Below are 25,946 nucleotides of genomic sequence, written 5' to 3' on the forward strand. Positions count from 1 at the left end.
ATTGTAAACATATTAATTTGTGTAACCATTTATGGGTGTAGGTACAGAGTTGTTCCACTACCCCGTGAAACTCCCTCATGCTATTCCTTATCTTCATACCCTCTGCCCTCCCATACTCCCATAACTTGTGGGAACTACTTGTTTATTCTTCATTGCTGGTTGTTGTTTTTTTATTTTCAAAGTGTCATATAAATGGAATCATACAGTATGTAGTGTTTGGAGACTGGCTTCTTTTATTCAGCATTATGTCTTGAAGGTTTCATTTAAGTTGTTGAATATGTGAGTTCAACAGTGGGTTCTTTTAAATTTAAATTTTATTGAGATATAACATGAAATAAAATATAGCCATTTAAAATGTATGGTTTAGTGAATTTTGATAAATGCATATACCCTGTAACCACCATCATACAATCAAGCATAGAATATTTTCATTACCCCTTGTGTCCCTTTGTAGACATTTCCCACCCCCATCCCCATTCCCAGACAGCTTCTAATCTGCTTCTTGTTACTCTTGTTTTGACTTTTCTAGAATTTCATATTACAATATGTACTCTTGTGTATGGTTTCTTCCACTTAGCATAATGTTTAATATTTGTCAGTGTTGATGTCTGTACCAGTAGTTCCTTCTTTATTGCTAGGTAATATTTCATTGCATGGTGTATACTTTTGGTTATAACTTAGGAAACATATATTTTTCATTCTTTCTAAAATAGTACTGTCATTTTGTTTTAAGTAGATATAATAAAGCGTAGTACATTATGTAATGAAACTTTATTTCCTTTATACTGTTCTAGAATTTTAATTCTTTTGATGTAATTATTCTTTTCCTAGCCCATTGCTATTTCAGTTAAGCAAGTTTTAAAAAATACATATGTATAAATATATCAAGAATATTTGCTGGCTCTGGAATGTGAAAATGAAATCTGATTTGTAATGAGCAATACATTTTTTTTTTTTTTTGCGGGGCCTCTCACTGCTGTGGCCTCTCCCGTTGCGGAGCACAGGCTCCAGACGCGCGGGCTCAGCGGCCATGGCTCACGGGCCCAGCCGCTCCACGGCATGTGGGATCCTCCCAGACCGGGGCACAAACCCGCATCCCCTGCATTGGCAGGTGGACTCTCAACCACTGCGCCACCAGGGACGCCCAGCAATAAATTTTTAAAATTAAGATTTATTTTACTGAATAGCGTAAAATGCTGTCTACTTGGTTTCATTTCAAATGTTAGTTGCTTTCTTTTACTTTACCTGAACTATGAAAGTGAATTGCTTTTCTACTATCTCTTTAACATTATTTTATCTTTGAGCTGATTTAAGCAGGATTTTCCATTTTTAAAAAATAAAATTAATGAGAACTCTTTATTTTGACAGGCCTTTGGAAATGCAAAGACAGCTCATAATAACAATTCAAGTCGTTTTGGCAAGTTTATTCAAGTAAATTACCAAGAAACAGGCACTGTACTTGGGTAAGTAGCAGTAGCAGACTTTGGAGCGTGTTTATATTTTTGCCATTGCCCCTTCATAAACCATAGGTTGTTCATTTGCTTTTTAATGAGAATAGTGACATTAGTGTTTATATTAAATTTTTTTCTTCTCAATTATTTCTTTCTTTTGGAAAAGTTCAAACCTGAGAAAAGTTCTAAGAATAGTGTAACCCCCATATACCCTTAACTTAGATTTATAAATTTTTAACAATTATATGCATTTGCTTTATCTTTCTATATTATTTCTACATTCATTTTTAAAATATTGTTTTTGAGTAAGTTGGGCAGGTAACTTGACCCCCTAATTACTGTATTTCCTAAAGCAACCACAATGACATTTTCCTACTTAATACTATTTTTTAAAAAATATCTTTATTGGAGTATAATTGCTTTACAATGTTGTGTTAGTTTCTGCTGTACAACAAACTGAATCAGCTATATGTATACATATATCCCCATATCCCCTCCCTCTTGAGCCCTAATACTATTTTATACTTAAGATATTTAATTTTGTCATAATAATAATTCTTATTATACAGTCTGTGATCAGAGTCCTCTGGTTGTGCCAGCAATATTCTTTATAACTTTTAAAAAATTAATAGACTATTTTTAGAACAGTTTTAGGTTTATGACAAAAATGAATAGAAAGTACAGAGAGTTCCCATATACCTCTTCACCCTGTCCCCCAGTTTCCCCTCTTAATAATATCTTGCATTAGTGTGTTCCATTTGTGTTGTACCTTGAATGGGCTTTGACAGATGTATAAAGGTATGTATTCACCCTGACAGTATTATATGGAATAGTTTCACTGCCCTAAAAATCCCTGTGCTCCACCTGTTCATCCCTTCCCACCCACTAACCTTTGGCAACCACTGACCTTTTCACTCTTAATAGGTTTGCATTTTCCAGAATGTCACATGGTTGGAATTATATAGTATATAGCCTTTACAGATTGGATTCTTTGCTCCTTAGCAATAGGTATTGAAGGATCTTTCATGTCTTTCATGGCTTGGTTTTATTGGACTAATAAATTTTTGGGTAATTGACATCTTTATGCTTTTTAGAAGTGTTTTTAGTTTCTTTATGTTTCTTGTTGAGTTTATTCCTAAGTATCTTATTTTATTTTTAATGTTGTTATTAAAGTGTGATTTTTCTCTTGCATTATATCTTCTAAAATTGCACATTATTTGTATATGTGAAGGCTACTGATTTTTATATCTTGTTATCTTACTGAATTATTTTATTGTTTATATTAGTTTTACTGTTGTTTCTCTTAACATTTCTAGGTGTATTATCATATCTGCATAAATAAATACTTTAAATTTTTTTCCTGTTCCTTATATCTCTGATTATTTTCTATCTTGTCTGATTACATACTCCTATACTGTGATAATATTGTTTTAGACCTTTGTGTGAATGCCTTTAATTTTCTTCACTAAGTAAAATACTGGCTTTAGGACATTTTATTGTGTTAATGAATTAAACATTGATTTTAATTTTCTTTGAGTGTTTTTGTCAGTAATGGCTATTGTATTTTATCAAAGGTCTTTTTGGCATCTATGGAAATTAGCTTGATCTTCATTTTGGGATCTATTAATTTTATTGTTATTTTGCATTCCTGGGGAAAAGATATCTGACTTGGTCAATACAAAGACACAAACACCCACAGACGTACACACACAGACATGTTTATACACATACATATGTAAACTGGTTGTTGTGTTCTGCTTGCTAGTTTTTATTTATGATTTTTGTATCCATATTAATAAGTGCTATGTACTCACCCTCTATGTGAGTTCTTCCTTACGTCCTTTTTCCTTCTTGGATTGAATCTTATGTGTCTCTCTTGGTACATCCATAATATTCTGGTCATTGCTGTAAAATAAACCCTATCAACTCAGCATGATAGCTGCTAGTTTACCTGTTTTCTCCACTAGTTTGTAAGCCCCTTGAGGACAGGTAGTATATCACTTATTTCTGTATTTGAACAGTGCTTAGCACAGTGCCCAGTTAATTAATACTTACTGAGTAAATTGGTAAATAATAAACTTACTTACCAGAATTTATTCCAGAATGTGGCAACAGCATGGATATATAAAAAAAGTATATCTTTGAGCCTTATTTAGTAGTCTGGTCAACCTATAATATCTGAAAGGATGTCCAGTGGTATTGAGCCTAGAAAGAATGTAAGGTCTTTGTCACGGGAGGGTCTTATGTGCCATGTTTTGAACTTCTGACTTTATTTTGCTTTATTGAAAGAAAAAAAAAAGACTTAGGAGTTTATGAACTTAATGTGGATGACACTAACAGTGTCCATAACACAATTATAGTGGTAAATGTACTCTGGAAGGCAGCTGTGCTCACCACTACACCACCAACACCAGTGCTACATGTACTCTGGATAGTATTCTTTATACTTTTGCATCTTCTCTGATAAAATATTTGTCTACTTTATATTAAGCTTTATTATTTATATCAATCAATTTTATTTTTCTTCTAGTGCCTATGTTGAAAAGTATCTACTGGAGAAGTCCAGACTCGTTTATCAAGAGCATAATGAACGGTACATATTTTAATTTGTGTAATTAGATCGAATTAACATTTGTATCATGTAGATTGACTTTTCAGATCTTTGTATATTATGACCTTTAACTCAGTTTATACCATGTATAACTTTATATATAATTGCTATTTCTCTCATGGGCAGAATACTGTACTTTTTAAGAAGCTGCTAGGAGGTCTTTTTTTTAATGGGTATATAGAAATGTTGTCCTTTCTAAATTCTAGGCAAACTATCAGAACAGGAAAATAGTGGTATCTCAGGTGGTATCGTTTTGTGAGCGTTTTGCCTTTGGACCTTTTGTCATGTCTTGATGTTCTTTCTCTAATTTGAGAAAAGTTTTTAATAAAGCTCTTAATTTCATTGTAATCTTTGAGGTATATGGAATTTCAGAGATGACATATATGTAACTTTCTTTAGATGAGGAAGCCAAATACCAGAGAGGTAAATGATTTGCTTCATGTTATAATGAGACAAAATGAAGAGCCAGAGTTTGAAGTTAAACCTATATTCAAATATTGGATATGCTTTTGGCATATCACCTAACTTTATATACTTATATGCTTCTTATATACTTTTTCTCATTTTGCAGATGGAAAACTATCCTAAAGTTGTTTAGAGGATTAAATGAAATAACGTTTATAAAATGCTCAGTGTAGTCCTTATATATAATAAAATTTCATTAAACATTATCATAATTAATTACCTGTAAGCTTAGGACTAGAACTCAGACTTTTCTGTTAATTTTTTTGTGGCTAGCTGATGAGGAAATCTGAATTAGAGATGTTTCAGAATGAAGGGAAGAGAGTTTGGGGAAGAGAATAGCCTCCTAAAGACTTGTAGAGCTAACAGATACGGCTATTAGAAGGTTATTAGTAACTTTTTCTAACACATTTTAATAGAGTGGTAGTGATATAAGCCTGGTTTCCTTGGTTTTGAAGAATCAATGGCAGAAGAAGATCCAGAGTTTATATAAACTGATTCTCTGTTATCTTGCTAGATTTGATTTGTAGATGTATGTATAGTACTTATTACATGTTGCTGGATTTGGTTTGCTAGTATTTTTCTTTTAACATTTTTATTGGAGTATAATTGCTTTACAATGGTGTGTTAGCTTCTGCTATATAACAAAGTGAATCAGTTATACATATACATATATCCCCATATCTCTTCCCTCTTGTGTCTGCCTCCCTCCCACCCTTCCTATCCCACCCTTCTAGCTAGTCACAAAGCACTGAGCTGATCTCCCTGTGCTATGCGACTGCTTCCCACTAACTATCTATTTTACATTTGGTAGTGTATATATGTCCATGTATGAAATCATGTGATTTTTCTCCTTCAATTTGTTAATATGGTGTATCACATTGATTGATTTGCATATATTGAAGAATCCTTTCATTCCTGGGACAAACCCCACTTGATCATGGCGTATGATCCTTTTAACATTCTGTTGGACTGTTTGCTAGTATTTTGTTGAGGATTTTTGCATGTATGTTCATCAGTGATATTGGTCTGTAGTTTTCTTTTTTTGTGACATCTTTGTCTGGTTTTGGTATCAGGGTGATGGTGGCCTCATAGAATGAGTTTGGGAGTGTTCCTTCCTCTGCTATATTTTGGAAGAGTTTGAGAAGGATGGGTGTTAGCTCTTCTCTAAATGTTTGAAAACGCCTGTGAAGCCATCTGGTCCTGGGCTTTTGTTTGTTGGAAGATTTTTTTTTTTTTTTTGCGGTACGCGGGCCTCTCACTGTTGTGGCCTCTCCTGTTGTGGAGCACAGGCTCTGGATGCTCAGGCTCAGCGGCCATGGCTCACGGGCCCAGCCGCTCCACGGCATGTGGGATCTTCCCAGACTGGGGCACGAACCCGTGTCCCCTGCATCGGCAGGCGGACTCTCAACCACTGTGCCACCAGGGAAGCCCCTGTTGGAAGATTTTTAATCAGTTTCAATTTCAGTGCTTGTGATTGGTCTGTTTATATTTTCTGTTTCTTCCTGGTTCAGTCTCAGAAGGCTGTGCATTTCTAAGAATTTGTCCATTTCTTCCAGGTTGTCCATTTTATTGCCATATAGTTGCTTGTAGTAATCTCTCATGATTGTTTGTGTTTCTGCAGTGTCAGTTGTTACTTCTCCTTTTTCATTTCTAATTCTGTTGATTTGAGTCTTCTCCCTTTTTTCTTGATGAGTCTGGCTAATGGTTTATCAATTTTGTTTATCTTCTCAAAGAACCAGCTTTTAGTTTTATTGATCTTTGCTATCATTTCCTTCATTTCTTTTTCATATATTTCTGATCTGATCTTTATGATTTCTTTCCTTCTGCTAACTTTGGGGAGTTTTTGTTCTTCTTTCTCTAATTACTTTAGGTGTAAGGTTAGGTTGTTTATTTGAGATTTTTCTTGTTTCTTGAGGTAGGATTGTATTGCTATAAACTTCCCTCTTAGAACTGCTTTTGCTGCATCCCGTAGGTTTTCGGCCAGCGTGTTTTCATTGTCATTTGTTTGTAGGTATTTTTTGATTTCCTCTTTGATTTCTTCAGTAATCCATTGGCTATTTAGTAGCATATTGCTTAGCCTCCATGTGTTTGTGTTTTTTACAGTTTTTTTCCTGTAATTAATATCTAGTCTCATAGCATAGTGGTCGGAGAAGATACTTGATATGATTTCAATTTTCTTAAATTTACCAAGGCTTGATTTGTGACCCAAGATATGATGTATTCTGGAGAATGTTCCATGAGCACTTGAGAAGAAACTATATTCTGTTGTTTTTGGTTGGAATGTCCTATAAATATCAATTAAGTCAATCTTGTTTAATGTATCATTTAAAGCTTGTGTTTCCTTATTTATTTTCATTTTGGTTGATCTGTCCATTGGTGAAAGTGGGGTGTTAAAAGTCCCCTACTATGAATGTGTTACTGTAAATTTCCCCTTTTGTGGCTGTTAGCATTTGCCTTAAGTATTGAGGCTCTCCTATGTTGGGTGCATAAATATTTACAATTGTTATATCTTCTTCTTGGATCCATCCCTTGATCATTATGTAGTGTCCTTCTTTGTCTCTTGTAATAGTCTTTACTTTAAAGTCTATTTTGTCTGATATGAGAATTGCTACTCCAGCTTTCTTTTGATTTCCATTTGCATGGAATGTCTTTTTCCATCCCCTCACTTTCAGTCTGTATGTGTCCCTAGGTCTGAAGTAGGCCTCTTATAGACAGCATATATACGGGTCTTGTTTTTGTATCCATTCAGCCAGTGTATGTCTTTTGGTTGGACCATTTAATCCGTTTACATTTAGGGTAGTTATCGATATATATGTTCCTATTACCATTTTCTGAATTGTTTTGGATTTGTTATTGTAGGTCTTTTCCTTCTCTTGTGTTTCCTGCCTAGAGAAATTCCTTTAGCATTTGTTGTAAAGCTGGTTTGGTGGTGCTGAATTCTCTTAGCTTTTGCTTGTCTGTAAAGGTTTAAATTTCTCCATCAAATCTGAATGAGATCCTTGCTGGGTAGAGTAATCTTGGTTGTAGGTTTTTCCCTTTCATTACTTTAAATGTGTCCTGCCACTCCCTTCTGGCTTGCAGAGCTTCTGCTGAAAGATCAGCTGTTAAACTTACGGGGATTCCCTTGTATGTTATTTGTTGCTTTTCCCTTGCTGCTTTTAATAACTTTTCTTTGTATTTAATTTTTGATAGTGTGATTAATATGTTTCTTGGCATCTTTCTCCTTGGATTTATCCTGTATGGGACTCCCTGTGCTTCCTGGACTTGATTATTTCCTTTCCCATATTATGGAAGTTTTGAACTATAATCTCTTCAGATATTTTCTCAGTCCCTTTCTTTTTCTCTTCTTCTTCTGGGACCCCTGTAATTCGAATGTTGGTGCGTTTAACGTTGTTCCAGAGGTATCTGAACCAGTCCTCAATTCATTTCATTCTTTTTTCTTTATTCTGCTCTGTGGTAGTTATTTCCACTATTTTATCTTCCATGTCACTTATCTCTTCTTCTGCCTCAGTTGTTCTGCTATTGATTCCTTCTAGAGAATTTTTAATTTCATTTTTTGTGTTGTTCTTCAATGTTTGTTTGTTCTTTAGTTCTTCTAGGTCCTTGTTAAATGTTTCTTATATTTTTTCTGTTCTATTTCCAAGATTTTGGTCATCTTTACTATCATTACTCTGAATTCTTTTTCTGGTAGACTGCCTATTTCCTCTTCATTTGTTTGGTCTGGTGGGTTTTTACCTTGCTCCTTCATCTGCTGCATATTTCTCTGTCTTCTCATTTTGCTTCACTTAGTGTATTTGGCGTCTCCTTTTCGTAGGCTGCAGGTTCGTAGTTCCCATTGTCTTTGGTGTCTTCCCCCACTGGGTAAGGTTGGTTCAGTGGCTTGTGTAGACTTCCTGGTAGAGGAGACTGGTGCCCGTGTCCTGGTGGCTGGAGCTGAATTTTGTCTTTCTGGTGGGCAGGGCCACATCCGGTGGTGTGTTTTGGGGTGTCTGTGAACTCATTATGATTTTAGGCAGCCTTTTTGCTAATAGTGGGGTTATGTTCCTATCTTGCTTGTTGTTTGGCATGGGGTGTCCAGCACTGTAGCTTGCTGGTCGTTGAGTGGAGCTGGGTCTTAGCATTGAGACGGAGATCTCTGGGAGAGCTCTCGCTGATTGATATTATGTGGGGCCAGGAGGTCTCCGGTGATCCAATGTCCTGAACTCGGAACTCGGCTCTCCCACCTCTGAGGCCCAGGCCTGACACCCAGCCGGAGCACCAAGACCCTGTTAGCCACATGGCTCAGAAGAAAAGGGAGAAAAAAAAAAAGAAAGAAAGAAAAAATAAAATAAAGTTATTAAAATAAAAAAAAATTTTTAAATTATTAAAATAAAAAAGTAATTAAAAAAAGAAAAGCAGAGAGCAACCAAACCAGTAAACAAATCCACCAATGATAACAAGCACTAAAAGCTAAACTAAGATAAACATGTACATCAGAAACTAGTCAGTGTGTACAGCAAACCCCAGGTCTACAGTTGCTCCCAAAGTCCACCGCCTGAATTTTGGGATGATTCTTTGTGTATTCAGGTATTCCACAGATGCAGGGTACATCAGGTTGATTGTGGAGATTTAATCTGCTGCTCTTGAGGCTGCATGGAGAAATTTCCCTTTCTCTTTGTTCACACACCTCCTGGGGTTCAGCTTTGGATTTGGCCCTGCCTCTGTGTGTAGGTTCCCCTCTGACGTCTGTTCTTCGTCCAGATGAGGGGCGGTTAAAGTAGCGACTGATTAGGGGACTGTTGCTCACTCAGACTAGGGGGAGGGAGGGGTACAGAATGTTGGGTGAGGTTGAGGTGGCAGAGGCTGGCGTGACGTTGCAACAGCCTGAGGCATGCTGTGTGTTCTCCTGGATAAGTTGTCCTTGGATCACAGGACCCTGGCAGTGGCAGGCTGCACAGGCTCCCAGGAGGGGAGGTGTGGATAGTGACCTGTACTTGCACACAGGCTTCTTGGTGGCTGCAGCAGCAGCCTTAGCGTTTTATGCCCGTCTTCTGGGGTTCGCACTGATAACCGCAGCTTGCGCCTGTCTCTGAAGCTCGTTTAGGTGGTGCTCTGAATCCCCTCTCCTCTCACACCCCGAAACAATGGTCTCTTGCCTCTTAGGCAGGTCCAGAGTTTTTCCCGGACTCCCTCCCGGCTAGCTGTGGCGCACTAGCCCCCTTCACGCTGTGTTCACGCAGGCAACCCCAGTCCTCTCCCTGGGATCTGACCTCCGAAGCCCAAGCCTCAGCTCCCAGCCCCGCCTGCCCCGTTGGGTGAGCAGACAAGCCTCTCAGGCTGGTGAGTGCTGGTCGGCACCGATCCTCTGTGCGGGAATCTCTCCTCTTTGCCCTCTGCACCCCTGTTGCTGTGCTCTCCTCCTTGGCTCCAAAGCTTCCCCCTCCCCACCCCCTGGTTCCACTAGTGAAGGGGCTTCGTATTGCGTGGAAACCTTTCCTCCTTCACGACTGCCTCCCAGAGGCACAGGTTCTGTCCCTATTCTTTTGTCTCTGTTTTCTCTTTTTTCTTTTGCCCTACCCAGGTACGTGGGGGGTTTCTTGCCTTTTGGGAAGTCTGAGTTCTTCTTCCAGCATTCAGTAGGTGGTCTGTAGGAGTTGTTCCACATTAGATGTATTTTTGATGTATTTGTGGGGAGGAAGGTGATCTCCACATCTTACTGCTCCGCCATCTTGAAGGTCCTCTCTGCTATTTCTTTCTTTCTTTCTTTTTTTTTTTTTTTTTTTTGCGGTACGCGGGCCTCTCACTGTTGTGGCCTCTCCCGCCGCGGAGCACAGGCTCCAGACGCGCAGGCTCAGTGGCCGTGGCTCACGGGCCCAACCGCTCCGCAGCATGTGGGATCTTCCCGGACCAGGACACGAACCCATGTCCCCTGCATCGGCAGGCAGACTCTCAACCACTGTGCCACCGGGGAAGCCCTGCTATTTATTTCTTAATGCTTAATTGAATCTCCTCTAGTTTCCTTTCATTTCAGTGAGAAAAACTCCCTGTAGCATTTTTTATGGGGCCCATCTGTTAGCTCTGAAGTATATTAATTTTTGTTTATCTGGGAATATCCTAATTTCTCCTTTATTTTTGAAGGATAGTTTTGCTGAATATATAATTCTTGATTTTTTTTTTTCTTTTAGTACTTTGAATCTGTTTCCTTTCCATGGTTCCTGATGAGAAATCATTTGGTAATCTTATATTATGATCCCTTGATGAGGCATTTCTCTCATGGTGCTTTGAAAATTTTTTCGTTGTCTTTCAACAGTTTTACTTTGTCTAGGTGTGGATCTCTTTGAGTTTTTCCCTCCTGGAGTTCATTGAGTTTCTTGGATGTACAGATTGATATTTTTCATCAAATTTGGGGAGTTTCTGGTCATGTTTTTCAAATATTCTTTCTGCTCTTTTCTTTCTTCTCTTTTTGAGGCTCCCATTGTGCATATTTTGTTGTTCTATATTGTACATGTGTTGGTGTCTCCTTAATAGTGTCCCACAGATATCTGAGGTTGATAATTTTTCTTCATTCATGGTTGTTTCTCTTCCTCAGACTAACTAGCCTTAACTGACCTTTCTTCAAGTCCACTGATTCCTTCTTCTGCTTGCAAATCTGCTTTTGAGCTCCTCTAGAGAGTTTTTCATTTTAGTTATTACAATTTTGAACTCCAAAATTTCTTTTTTGATTATTTTATAAGTTCTGTATACTTATTGAGAGCTTCTATTTGATGAGACAGCATTCTCATACTTTAGTTCTTTAAACATGGTTTCCTTCAGTTCTTTGTATTTAAAACAGCTGATTAAAAGCCTTATCTAGTAAGTCTAATGTCAGAACCTCCCCAGGAACAGTTATTATTGAATGTTTTTTCTCCTTTGTATGTGGTATACTTTGTTTGTTTGTTTGTTTTAAATAAATTTATTTATTTATTTATTTCTGGCTGCATTGGGTCTTCATTGCTGCGTGCGGGCTTTTTCTAGTTGCGGCCAGCGGGGGCTTCTCTTCGTTGCAGCGTGCAGGCTTCTCATTGCAGTGGCTTCTCTTGTTGTGGAGCATGAGCTCTAGGTGCCCGGGCTTCAGTAGTTTTGGCACACGGGCTTCAGTAGTTGTGGCTCGCAGGCTCTAGAGTGCAGGCTCAGTAGTTGTGGCGCATGGGCTTAGTTGCTGTGCGGCATGTGGGATCTTTCCGGCCCAGGGTTTGAACCCGTGTCCCCTGCATTAGCAGGTGGATGCCTAACCACTGCGTCACCAGGGAAGCCTGTATGTGCTATACTTTCTGATTTCCTTGCGTGACTTGTAAATTTTTGTTGAAAATTGGACGTTTTAAGTAATAATTGGACATTTAAAATAATCATGTGGCAGCTCTAGAAATGAGTTCCTCCCCTTCCAGGCTTTGTGGTTGTTACTTTTGTTCCTTGTGTTTGTTTTGTGAATTTTCTGAGCTAATTTGAAGTCTTTGAAAAGTCTTTTTCAAGTGTAGCTATTGAAGTATCTGCTTGGTTAGATTTAATGATTGAGCAGAGTGTTCCTCAAATGGTTGGAAACAATAAGTCTCCCAGACTTTGCCTCAGGGCTCTCTATGGGTATTGGGCCATGACGTTTAACACCTAGGTAGGCATTTTGTAATTCTGCCTTAGCCTTTACTTCCTCCTTGTGCAGACCTTCCGGGTTAGTGATAGGTGAGAGGTTAGTATCTCCTCTTGTCTTTGCTGAGTGGACATGCAACCCTGGGCATGGGCACAGGCTATGCATGCACATGGCCTTTTAGATTCCCAGGAGCGTATTGGGGCTTTTCAAAGCCTCTGTGGATGTCTCATTTCCCACCTTTTCCCTTTAAGTTCTTTGGTGAGCCTACTGTGTGCCCCAACATTTGTTCATGGCTGCAGGAGGCTGATATGTTAAAAAATTGCCTATAATTGTTTCCTACAAATGTCTCTGGGGCAAAGATTTTCGTACTGGGCTAACTCTGAGTCAGGTCAAATAAGGATAGTTTTGAAAATGGCTCCTTCCAAGGAACAACCAGACAGATCAGATAATCATATTTCTCAGGGAATGAGACTCTGAATGAGCCCCAACCCCATTCTGCCCTCTTTTGGAGGCTGCCAGGCTTTGGGTGTCCACTTCAGTTGTAAGCTGTTGGTATTGAAAGCTACCATGGATCTGGTAAGCAGGAGGTGGAATAGGGCAATTTAAAAGGCCATCAAGCTTCAGTTTTTACTGAGATTCAGCTGTTTCTCTTGTGTAAACACTCTCTGGATTGCTGTTTTCTTTTGGTTAATTTCTAGAGTTGATTCTGACAAATTTGCCAGTTTTCTAATTGGTTCTGTGGAGAGAATTTTTAGAGGTCTCACGTTTACTGTATTGCTGCCTTCACCTTTCTCTTTTGTTTCCAGCATACAAAACATTATTTTATTTTGTAGTACTTATTTTTTATTTGGGCCACACTGCGCGGCTTGCTGCATCTTAGTTCCCCGACCAGGGATTGAACCTGGGCCACGGCAGTGATGAAAGCTCTGAGTCCTAACCACTTGACTGCCACTTGAATTCCCCTGTAGTACTTAAATATTGAATTTATCACCTGTGTATTAAGAAAATGAAGCAAAGCTGAAACAGTTTACTAATTAATGTTTTCTTTTTCTTTTTTCTTGTTGAATAATAACCATTAGACCATGTTCATTATAAAGCCATACTTCTTTGTTTCCAACAGGAACTATCATGTATTTTATTACCTCCTGGCAGGAGCAAGTGAAGAAGAGAGATTAGCATTCCATCTTAAACAACCGGAAGAATATCATTATCTCAATCAGGTGGGAGTTCATGAAAAGCGTTTTGAAATGTAGGGCATTATTAAATTTTAGCTCTTGAGGAAAGTTTTTTTTCCTAGTACTTTGTTTCTGAAACCTGGTTGGTAGTGGATATTAACTAGCATTTTCATGTATGCAATCTAAAAATCTATGTGATGCAGTTCTTAAATTTAAAAATTATTATTCTTATATGAATTGGAAAATTGCTTTTTGTGAGACTCTTTAAGAGAATAATAAACTGTTTATAGATACTTCCAGCTTAGAAAAATGCTTTACTCTTTCCAAAGTGATTTACATTTTACAGACCACAGCATGTTAAATGTTACTAATGATTCATGCTTGCCCTTGTCAAAGGATTACTGAAACTTTATTTGCATGTTTGAAGTCTAATACATATACCTCTTTGCATGATATTATGATACTGACTTAGAGTATGATTATTTTTATAACTCAGTGATTATCCTATTAAACATTCAGTATGAAAATTCACTAAAAGAAATGACTTAGAGAATTTGTAACTTACCTTGTAACTCAGAATTCACCCCTAAACTTCCATAATAAGTAGTAATTCTCACAACTTTTCATTGCATTGGTTTCTACAATTTTATTCCTCATATTAACAGAAATTCTAGAACTGGTAATAATGGAATTGGTCTGACAGTAGATCATTTAAATAATAGATTGTTTCCCCTCATTTTTTTGTTTGAGGCAAGATGTAATGTCTATGGAAAGAAATTCCTTTTGGGTAATTTAAAAAATTCTTATGAGGGTTTTGTAAGGAAATTGACACTTTGATGTGGCTCGGAGATTGTAGTATGTATTTAGGGTTATGAAAGTAACATCTCAGACTTTTTGCAAGATATAGAGCATGCTGTATAACTGATATTTCCTAATTTTGAAACTACATATTTATATAAGCTAATATAACTCTGTATTACTATATTGAGAATTTCAAAATTGTGTTATATATCACTTCCCAGTATGACACTAGGCATTTTTACTGTATTGAATTTAAGTATATTAAAAAAAATCATTGATTTAGCTTCTGAGTATTTTCCTTTCCTTTCCTGTTTAAACTATTTGCCTTATATATGGGTGATTAAATATTTTCCTTTTTAAAAAGTAGTAATTGCCCATAAATGAGCTGATAGTTGTTAGTATTAGAGAAATCCAGAGTTTATTGCATCTCTTCCAGATATTTTTTGTAATCAGTGTCCATACCATACATATTCTTATCGTAAGGTCAGTATTCAGAGACTATGGGACTCAGCAGTTACTATATTTCAGAGTAACTGAATAATAGCAAGTATGGATTGGTTATGATAATATATGATCTCCCAGAATCTGACTGTTTACTTAGTTGTTTCTTGTTTTGTGCTGGTATACAAAATAACTTTCTTTGGTAACAGCTGTGCTATGTGAGCACTACGTCTAAGAGGTGATTAGAGAAGTGGAATAATTATTACTTCTACCTAACTAATCTGCCTTACTTTCAGATAACAAAGAAGCCCCTCAGACAGAGCTGGGATGATTATTGCTATGACTCTGAGCCGGTCAGTACAAGTGCCTAAATAAATATTCTGTGTTCCTGTTAAAGGACCCTCACCTTGCTCATTTGCATCTGTCTTGTGACTTAGGAAGAAAATCAGCTAAAATACAAGCAAAGACTCTAAGAAAGAAGATAAATCAATGTTTAATTTATTTGAATTGATTTATTTGTATGTGTATGGTTTATTGATTAAAAACCAGTCAATTTACCATTTTTGGATTGTTTTTGCTGTTTAGACTGTATTCAATATTTATTTTGACCAATAATAAATAGATTGCATTCCTGACTTCAGCATTGTTATGGATCCTTATGAACTATAGGATTTTTTTCCTTGAGATTTGTTTGTTTCAGTTCTTTTTCAATAGTTTAGTTACCCACATATTATGAGTAATATTTATTGTTTATTTTAAAAAGTTACATCCTTCCTGTTTTATATGTCAGGTAACAGTCTTTTCACATAATGAATGCATACTTTTTTTTTAATAGCAAGAGAGGCTATAGCCTTTATGTAATTTTCCAAAAATTAAGAATTGAAATTCCTATAAATAAGATTATTTTATGTTTTAAATTGAGAATGATTTAAGGGCATATATGATGTAATATAAAATGAGTAGGTAAATTTAGCTTTAATTGTTATATTTTGTAAGAACAAGTTTGTAATTGTAAAAAGAACACAAAAAGCCTTTTTCCTTTACTTCAGTTTGCAATTAGGTCAGATGTGAGAGGCTGAAAACATGCACTCATCTATATTCATTAACTAATGAACTAATTTATTAACCATTCCTCCTGGAAACATAACATGTCTTATTCCTTGCTTTAAATAACCATCACTTTAATTCTTACTGCATGTGATGACAAACTCCTCTAATTGCAAAACTATCAGAGTTGAGAAGGATTAGTAATTATGACATTAACTTTTTCCTTCAGTTTAATTGCATTACCATTTCATAATAAATCAAGTAATTTGCAGTTTCAGATTTAATATTTTGGAAAATAAATTTTAGACACTTAAATTTATAGATACTGATAACTTTTAATAGAAAAATTTTATGCTGTTTTGTCACTCTTGAGAAGCTTCCATCTTTCGCCTAGTATACCGGGTGACTGTGTGTGCCTCATTGGGAAGTAGGTAGGAGACTGGGAAACTCATATGGTGAATATAAGACTTGATTGCCTTTACAGAGCTTATAGTGAAATTGTGAACTGGTCTGCTATTGTTTAGACAGTGTAAGCCCCAAAATTCTTAAGAATTTTGGGGCTCTGAAGTAGATAGACCTGACTTGAATACTAGCTCCATCTACTTACTAGTTTTGAGAACCCAGGCAGGTCACTTACTCTTTTGTTTCCATCACCTATTTAAGGGAATAATAATGGTCTTTAACTTTCATGAGTATTAAATTAGTGCATCTAAAGAGTTTGATAGATTGCTTAATACTGTGTAAGTGCACAGTAAATGTTTCCCCCCCATCACTGCCACCACTGAAAACATCACTCTCCATCTTTTCCTCTTAGAAGAACTTTGTAACCGTACTATCCTACTCCCTTAACATTACTTCCATCACTACCCTCCCATTTATTACGTTTTCAAATATATTATAGTTAGAACTTTGATTAATTTCTGTTGCTTTTTTTTTGCAAGGTAATTAATGCAAACAAGCAGTCTATTTGAGGATCTTTTGTTTTATTCTTTCCTCTTAGCTCCTCTTTTAGTATACTTGGGGGCAAACTAAACTTGTACCACTCTGAGTTATTAGAACTTATGTGACTAGCATTATAGGAAGAGAGCTTATTAAGGAGGGTTCTGCAATTTGTGTTGTATTTTTTAACATACATTATTTGGAATTGTATAAATGATCCCAAGAGAAGTTATGGTGAGAAAATTGCTTTTGACGAGGGACCTGTTGTTGCCCATTGTATGGTGATTTAATTCGTTTTAAGGGTTATCCTATTAATACAAGCTCAAGCAGTTAGTGTTTCATGGGAGATAGCAGAGGACTTAGAACTGGATAGATTTTGGTTTGGCCATCCCTGTTATTTAGGTGACTTATTTAACTTCTGAGTCTATTTTCTTCCCTATAAATGTACGTACAATTAAATATACAGATGCATAATTAACTCCTTGTGTTTTGAGGATTTAGAAATTATAAATGGTAAGTGACTCTCATAATGACTGATATGTAGAAGATATTTAGTAAATGCTAATTTCCCTTCTTTAAATGGTAATAATCTATTCAAACAGTTTTACCTTAAAGCCAGTTCTGAATAACTTCAATGTAAACAGTTAGTGTCACCTAATTTTTAAATTTTTCTGAACTAAGCTTTGAATGATTTTAGGGTCCAACTATCAGGCGAGTTTAGTGAGAATTGCCAGAATAAGTCTCAGGATATTGACATTCCACCATGCTGCAGAGGATTAGAACTCATATCTCAGTGAGGCCATGCTTCCATCCTGGTCATTACTGCCTTTATAGGAACCCAACCATTTGTATAGTACCTGGCCTCCCATTTTTCCATGAGGTAGACCTTCTGCAGGAATCCTGATGCAACTTGGGCAGGAATCTTTGAATTCATAATGTTTCCATTCTCCCTATTTTAAGTATTTCTACAACATAGCACTCTTACTGCTATTCACTGTCCAACAGTTTATAAATTTGTGGTCACTCCCTTAAATACTGCCTTTTTGGCTTTATGCCAGTCCAATATGAAGGTCTCTGCATGCTGCCCAACTTCCTTTGCATATATTTTTCCATTTAAAAACCACTTTAACATCCATATTCTGTTTGATCATTATAAAACCCCTGGTTGTAGTTAGTATGATTACCTTTCACACCAGAAGCAACAGTGGCTCAGAATTTAAGTGACTTCCCCCACGGTGATGAAGCAAGTTAATAGTGTAATTGGGATTCAAATCAGGCTATGTTCTTTATATTCTTTTTTCTTAAATGATCTTCAGCATCTTTACTAATTCTCAAAGTCAATTATTCCTATTTATGTCCTATATTATCAACTGGTAGCTATAAAAAAGTATGATTTTTATAAGCACCATTCTAAGAAATATATACAGCGTAGGAGAAAAATGTGTAATTTGACTCTGCTCTTCACTTTCTCTCCCTCATAAATGTTTACTATATGCCAGGCTTATTGTAGGTGCTTATAAATGAGAAAGCAGTCTCTTCATCTCATACAAAGGGAAAAAAGGCTGATAGCATGAAAGAACATTTTGGTGTGTTTGTGGGGAGTGTGCAGTGGCATGTTATCAAGTAAGACTAGAGCCTGAGCTAACTTTGACAAGAGGAATCAACTATTTTCTTTCAGTGGAAAGGGTCCTAACAGTTGTTGGTTAGTTCCCTGTCTTATTCTTTGACCCTTACCGTTTCACTGTTTTCTAAATGACCTCCAACAGCCAGTATTTGTATCTTGGTGCTTGAAGGCTTTTCTCAGAACCCTTGTGCTCTTGCATGACCCTCTAGAAGTTCCTAGGAGTTAACAGCTTATCTCTAGAAGTCCTCAACCAATAACTCATGGGAGGTGGTATATAAGTGTTCCTGCTCCTTCACCTGTCTATTTTTTTTTTTTTTTTTTTGCGGTACGGGGGCCTCTCACTGTTGTGGCCTCTCCCGCCGCGGAGCACAGGCTCAGTGGCCATGGCTCACGGGCCTAGCCGCGGAGCAGCATGTGGGATCTTCCCGGACCGGGGCACGAGCCGATGTCCCCTACATCGGCAGGCGGACTCTCAACCACTGCGCCACCAGGGAAGCCCCACCTGTCTATTTTTTATACTGTTTCCCAGAGATTACTTTGGGATTAAAGTCCAGTTACCCACTGTGGTAGCTACTTTAATATTGTACCCTATTTAGGCTACATTGCCTTCCCTACATTCCGCTAGTACTTGTACTGAATCTTTGTCTCAAGGTCGGCTTCCATAGGAACTCAGATTAAGATAAAGATATTTCTGGTCTGGTAGGTTAGTCCATCCTTAGTTTTTCCAATACCGTTGTCATCAGGGAAATACGCGTTAAGTACAAGCATTTAAAAGTTAATTATGATTTTGGTTTTCACTGAGACCATTTTGTATTTCCGAAGAACAATTTGATTATAGATAACAGCAAGTATAAATGTATTTATATTTTAGTTCTTTATTCAATTTATGTTCTCAATATTTTATACACATTGTTTTATTCATTCTTGGGGTAGATAAGAACAACCGTCAGTTACGAGAATCATTACTGTATCATTGAGTTTATACAAGCGGAAGCATAGTTCTCTTTTTCCCCACTGATTTATTATAGAAAACTTTTTACTAAATCATAAAATGAGTGAGCTATTTGTGGTTTTGGGGGGAAGAAAAGCAAGAGCTTTTAAAAAGCTTTACTATAGGTAAAAGAAAAATGTGTTAACTTAAAATTTTTTAGTAGGTAGGATGTTGGCATGTCTGTAGAAGTATGTCTTAAAATTGCTTACCAAAATTTTATAGTCAGAAAATTAAGTACATGGGTTCTCAGAAAGAACGTTTCTTGAAGTGAATTTAAAAATTTAAACTATCCATGTATACCTTTCCATAGAGAATAAAAATATTTTTAATAGTATTCTAAGACTTAATATTTAATTTAAAATTTTATTATTTACATATATATTCATTAACTCATTCTTACAGTGCCTAAAGCAAGTTGTACGTGGTAGATACTTGATAAATACTTTTTAAAAAATAAATGAGCACTTTGTTTACTTCTCAAAAAAGAATATCTCATTCAGTCAAATAAATCATTCATTGTATATCTGCTTTAATAATTTCCCACTTTCTTCTTGGCACTGACTTGATACTGGAGAACTGCAGTAAATGAGACAAGTAATAGTTCATGTGTTCATTGAGTATTTAATACAATATTTCATAGGAAGATAGGCATTAAAAAAGTAAATACATGTGAGGAGGTTTTTGAAAATGTTAAGTGTAAGGGACTGTGAGAACATATAGTAAAGGTATTTAGAGACTTATTTATTGTTTTAAAGATTTAGATTATGTGTACAGTGTTACCGTTTGACTTTTGGGGGAAGTGAAATGCAAGAGTTGCTCTAGAAGAGTAGTATTTTTTTATTTGGTAGTCCATAACTATTTTTACTGACTCATATCATGTGTGTTCTTTGCAGGTTTTTATACTTTCATATATACTTTTTTATTTTGCTGACTGATTACCATGTTTATGTTATTAGGAATATAATATTTATGTTATTTCTAATATTGATATAATATAAACCTCTTTGTATTATAAAAGTCTAGTCTCCACTTCTCAACTAAATTGTTGCCTGTTCTAAAATTTATTTTTGTGTCCCAGGATCTAGTTCACCTTGCATATGGGTAGACACATTAAATATTTGTTGAATAAATAACATTTGTTTGTGGAATTGAGCTCTCTTAAACGCTTTGGATCTCCAAGACTCTTCAGAACCACTCAAAATCAAACTTTGTATCAGAACATTTTATACATATTGCTAGCTCTTAAGTTACTTTTGAGATCCTTGCTTGGGTGGTTGTGAAAGAGGGAGAAAAGATTACCTACTGGTATTTTGGTAGGTGTGTGTTTAGTGTGCATACTTGTGGTAAGATAAGAGAGCTAATGAATTTGGCAATGTCTAAATATTTCACCAGCTCTAATTTTTATAATAGGTATATTTATCTAAAATTACTATATTTCCACGTGGCTTAGATTACTTTTCAATAGGTAGTCTTGATTTTTCTCCCCCTTTTTTCTTAAAAAAACAGGATTGCTTCACAGTGGAGGGGGAAGATTTGAGGCATGACTTTGAACGCTTACAACTAGCCATGGAAATGGTAGGATTTCTTCCCAAGACACGAAGACAGTGAGTTTATTTATTGTATTCTTATAGCCTTGATAGAGAATAAATCATGATGTGTTTCAAAAATTCCTCTTCTTTGATCCTTTGAAACAATTTTCTGATATTCCTGATCCAGTTCCATCTTAAATGTTACTTAGAATTAGAAAATTTATTTTTCTAAAAGACTTGTTTTGAATTTCTTTCTTTTGTCATAAATCTTTGAGAGTCTGTTGAAAGTTGGAGCTCTTCTTCCTGTAAAATGTAATACATAAACATTTGCATATTATTGCAAGGGCTCATGGTGCCCCCCAAACCTCTCCATGTACCTTACCTAAAAACCGTTGCTTTGTAACACTATTTTATAACTCCTTGCTTTCTATATCATTGATCTTTAATCTTATTAAGACATGCATACATTTCAGTATAACATAATTTTCTATGTATTTCAACTGTAAATTTATGTCTGTAGCATTGTGCTAAATGTATATTTTTCATTGTAAATATAAAAAAGTAGAACTGTAAAAAGGTTGAGATAAGGATGGAGTAAACTATGCTTAAAATAAAGAAGTAAATTATATTTAAAATAAAACAAAATACTTTAAAGATGCAAATAACCTTAACCTTATAAGCTTTTTGAGAGCAGGGATTCTTAATTCATTTTTATAAATCTTTTACTATTGAATTATAGTATATTCAATTGTTTATAAGACATTTATTGTTGCTGGAGACTATGCATCACATATTTGTGTGTGAGAAACATTATTGTGCTGATTATTGAATCCAAAATTCTGAAATAGTGTAATGTGCAACTATATAAACTACTACTAAAAATAGTTTTTTAAAAAATGGCTCATAAGTTTGGTTTTTTTATGTTTTTGGCTTTCAGTAGTTTTTATATTTCAGTTGATACTGAGTTTCCTCTCTAACCCAGAATGTTTTTGTGAAATATTCCTTTAGAATTGACTTGTATTTTGTTTGAGTTGTGTTAATGACTCAATCATTTAAAAATTTTGAATTATTTGAAAAATTACACCTACGAATTAGATGTTGCTTCGGACCTCCGAAAGTACAGCTCTTAGGTTCCTAACGCAATATCTTTGTTTTATTTAAAATGCTTCCTAATTTTAGGAAAACACAAAGTTAAAATTTCTTAAGTAGGACAGATTTATTCTGAGGAAATAACTGGAGAAGGCACAAAGATGTGTGTATATATAGATTTCTAGGAAGGACTTTTAGGTGGAGTATTCAACTGTGTTAAACGCCTTTGAGATATCATGTAAGTTAAGGACATAATATATTTTTCTAAGTTACACGGAGGTTCTTGGTAACTTCTATGAGACATTTTACTGGGAGGCAGATGCCAGAATGTGTTAGCAAATAGTGAATGACAAAGTGAAGGCAAGGAGTGTAAGTTAACATTTCAATAAGCTTGTTTATGAAGTGAAGAAGATGTAGGATCTAGGATGGGTTGTTTAAAGTAAAAGAGAAGTGAGATTATTTTGATAGAAAGTTCTTGTCAGGTTCAGGCTAGAGATAGAAAATTGGTATAATAATGTTCCAGAGTAAACTGAGTTCATGAGATGTATAGCAGAAGCGTAGGGATTAGTTGTTGGCTGGAGGAGGGGCATGTGTTCTTCTGAGACAGGAGGGAAGGACAGTCCAGATACAGATGTTTCTCATTAAGGGCCTGATATTAGATAATATATCCCAGTGGCCTCATACTGTTTTTTAAAAAGCATTTATAATATGATGGGCAGTATAATATGATGTAGGAAAGCATTTAAAAAATATAACTACTAATAAAAAATCACCTAGATTACTTGGTTAAAATACAGATTCTAAGACCTTTCTCTTAAAGATTCTGATGCAGCAGATCTGAAATAGACAGTGTAGGGAAAGGACATTCCAAGCAGGATGAAAAGCGTTTAGAAAGTCCATGGACTTTTGAAACACTACGGCAGGTTCAGACAATAGTAAGAAGTCCCCTTCAAATAGCTATATCTGACAGGTGATATAATTCTGAAAGGGTTATGTAAAGCGCTTTGCACAATGCCCGACATAGTGAACACTCAATAAATTTTAGTTATTTTAGTCATTATTATCCTATTTCTTATTTTTCTGAAGACTGAATGCTTTGTACTGGTTAATTTGCTTGATTAGAATTTTGGAATGAAACAAGCTTAGAGAATGCACATAAGCAAGCTGTAATTTATGGTTTTATTTTCACAGGATTTTCTCTCTTCTCTCAGCAATACTACATTTGGGTAATATCTGTTATAAAAAGAAGACATACCGGGATGACTCCATAGATATATGTAATCCTGAAGTTCTGCCTGTTGTCTCAGAATTATTAGAAGTAAGTGATTACATTCTCAGTTGTCATTTCAAATACTGGGTAACTTTTCAGTTTTTATTTTGTGTAACTATTTTGTAGATATAAATGGGTTAATACTTTTTATTAATAGTGTTACTCCAAAAGTTGGAATTTCTGCTATTGTGTGTGCCAGAATCTTTAGAAGATTTGGGTTTTCTTCCCTGCCTCCCTTTGCCCCAGATATCCCTGATTCCTCAATTTGCTGAATAGGATGAGTTTTTCACTCTATACTGTATCATGTTCTAGGCCTTTGTAATTTTTCTCCTTGTATATTTAAGATTTCCTCTCATAGTAGGATGTTGGTTAGATTATTTTATTTGAAGATGGATATCTGGATGGGTGGAGAAAAGGGTACTACTTTTTCTTTCTTCATGGCTGAATGGGAGCCAAAGGTCTTCATCTCCTGTGACGTTTCTTCCCACATCAGGGTCCTTATTATTACCTTATTCTTTCTTCCTGGAGTGATGATTTCTTATGTTTTCTGAGCTATCTACTCAACTTAAAAGGGATATGATTTTTGTAGGCCCTCTCCTCTGACAGGAAGTATATGTGTGTATACTCCCCTGAGTATATTCACATATCTACGAATATTTTTATGTAACCATCTATATCTATATAAAGATAAACATGATCTGCACAGCAAGGGAAACCATAAACAAAGTGAAAAGACAACCTACAGAATGGGAGAAAATATTTCCAAACAATGTAATTGATGAGGGATTAATTTCCAGAATATGCAAACTGTTCATACAGCTCAATATCAGAAAAACAAAACAACCCAGTCAAAAAATGGGCAGAAGACCTAAATAGATACTTCTCCAGAGAAGACATACAGATGGCCAACAGGCACATGAAAAGATGCTCAACGTTGCTAATTATTAGAGAAATGCAAATCAAAACCACAACGACGTATCATCTCATATCCGTCAGAATGGCTGTCATCAAAAAGTCTGCAAATAGTAAATGCTGGAGAGGGTGTGGAGAATAGGGAACCCTCTTGCACTGTTGGTGGGAATGTAAATTGGTGCAGCTGTGATGGAGAACAGTATAGAGGCTTCTTAAAAAACTAAAATAAAAATAGAGCTATAATATGATCCAGCAATCCCACTCGGGCATGTATCCAGTGAAAACTAACTCGAAAAGACACATGCACCCCAATGTTCATAGCAGCACTATTTACAATAGCCAAGACATGGAAGCAACATAAATGTCCATTGACAGTTGAATGGGTAAAGATGTGATGTGTACACACACACACACACACACACACACACACACACACACACAATGGGATACTACTCAGCCATAAATAAGAATGAAATAATGCCATTTGCAGCAACATGGATGTACCTTGAGATTATCATACTTAGTGAAGTAAGTCAAACAGAGAAAGACAAATATTGTATGATATCACTTATATGTGGAATCTAAAAATACGATACAAATGAACTTATTTACAAACAGAAATAGACTCACAGACATAGAAAACAAATTTATGGTTACCAAAAGGGAAAGTGGGAGGGAGGGATAAATTAGGAATTTGGGATTAACCGATACATACTGCTATATATAAAATAGATAAACAACAAGGACCTTACTGCATAGCACAGGGAACTGTATACAGTATCTTATAATAACCTGCAATGGAAAAGAATCTGAAAAAGAATACATATTTATATATATAGTATATATATATAAATAAAACTGAATCACTTTGCTGTACACCTGAAACATTGTAAGTCAACTGTACTTCAGTAAAAAAAATAAAAATTATAAAAAAGATAAACATGAGATTATACTGTTGTTTCTAACTAATCCATTAGCACATGTATCGTTCTAGCCTTCTCCCCTTGCTTATCTGTAAACTCACACTCTAACAGTGAGGAAGCTGTCTCCCATCAATCTGCCATTCATTTAGGTATTGGATTCTAGTATACCTGTAAAGCAGTATTAGAATTTTTAACCCATATCCCTGTGGGAAATGACTTTATGGACTCATGTTACCCCTAGTTTTACAGACTCCATTTATTTCCAGAATTACTTAGGTCAGCACCTTTTTTCCTCCCACCCCCTTCACTGAGGTTGTTCCATATATTTGTCATACAGTTTTCATGTCATGGTCTGTATTCTTTTCCTAAGATTCCCACAACATCTTAAATAATTTTCTAAAAATTTGTATACATTAAGATTCACTCTTTTTGCTATTTGGGTTGTGACAGATGCATAATGTCGTGTATCCTCCACTACATTATCATACAAAATAGTTTCACAGCCCCCAAAATTCCCTGTGCTTCACCTATTCAATCCATTGCAGCAAACTACTGATCTTTTTACTAGCTCTGTAGGTTTGCCTTTTCCAGAATATAACGTAATTAGAGTCATATAGTATGTAGCCTTTTCAGACTGATTTGTTTCACTTAGCAATATACATTTAAGATTCATCTGTGGCTTTTCCTGGCTTGATAGCTCATTTCTCATTATTGCTGGGTAATATTCCATGGTGTGGATGTGGTTTATCCATTCATCTGTTGAAGAGCATGTTGATCATTTCCAGTTTTTTGCAATTATGAATAACCTTTTTTTCTGTTGAAATATCACTTATCTTTCAAATCTTGGTTCATATACTACTTCATGGGACTTAACCATATTAAAGGGTCTAAACTGACTCTATCAGCATAGAACATTTGCTTCTCCTTAGCGTAGTTCAGTATTGGCTTTGTAGCATAAAGTTAATTGTTTACCAGTTTGTGTCCATTATAGGGTGGTGGCAATGTTCTTTGAGAGCAATGGATGCCTCTTATTGATCTAACCTTACAGTGTTTATTATTTTGTACATGCCTTGCTGTT

The 25,946-nt window shown here is 35.8% G+C and overlaps 1 protein-coding gene across 8 annotated transcripts in view; it reads left to right on the forward strand.

The window, feature by feature from the left end:
• The window catches only part of MYO9A (myosin IXA), a 269,375-nt gene that overhangs the window by 52,103 nt on the left and 191,326 nt on the right, over positions 1-25,946 (forward strand). For all 8 annotated transcript variants that reach the window (XM_030875073.2, XM_030875076.2, XM_030875075.2 and 5 more), the window contains exons 3-8: positions 1,369-1,463; positions 3,982-4,044; positions 13,248-13,347; positions 14,841-14,897; positions 20,652-20,749; positions 22,955-23,081. In XM_030875073.2, the coding sequence (XP_030730933.1) occupies positions 1,369-1,463; positions 3,982-4,044; positions 13,248-13,347; positions 14,841-14,897; positions 20,652-20,749; positions 22,955-23,081 (540 nt within the window). The remainder of the gene's footprint in view (positions 1-1,368; positions 1,464-3,981; positions 4,045-13,247; positions 13,348-14,840; positions 14,898-20,651; positions 20,750-22,954; positions 23,082-25,946) is intronic.

Source organism: Globicephala melas, chromosome 2 (genome assembly GCF_963455315.2).
Source record: "Globicephala melas chromosome 2, mGloMel1.2, whole genome shotgun sequence".
Lineage (NCBI taxonomy): Eukaryota > Metazoa > Chordata > Mammalia > Artiodactyla > Delphinidae > Globicephala > Globicephala melas.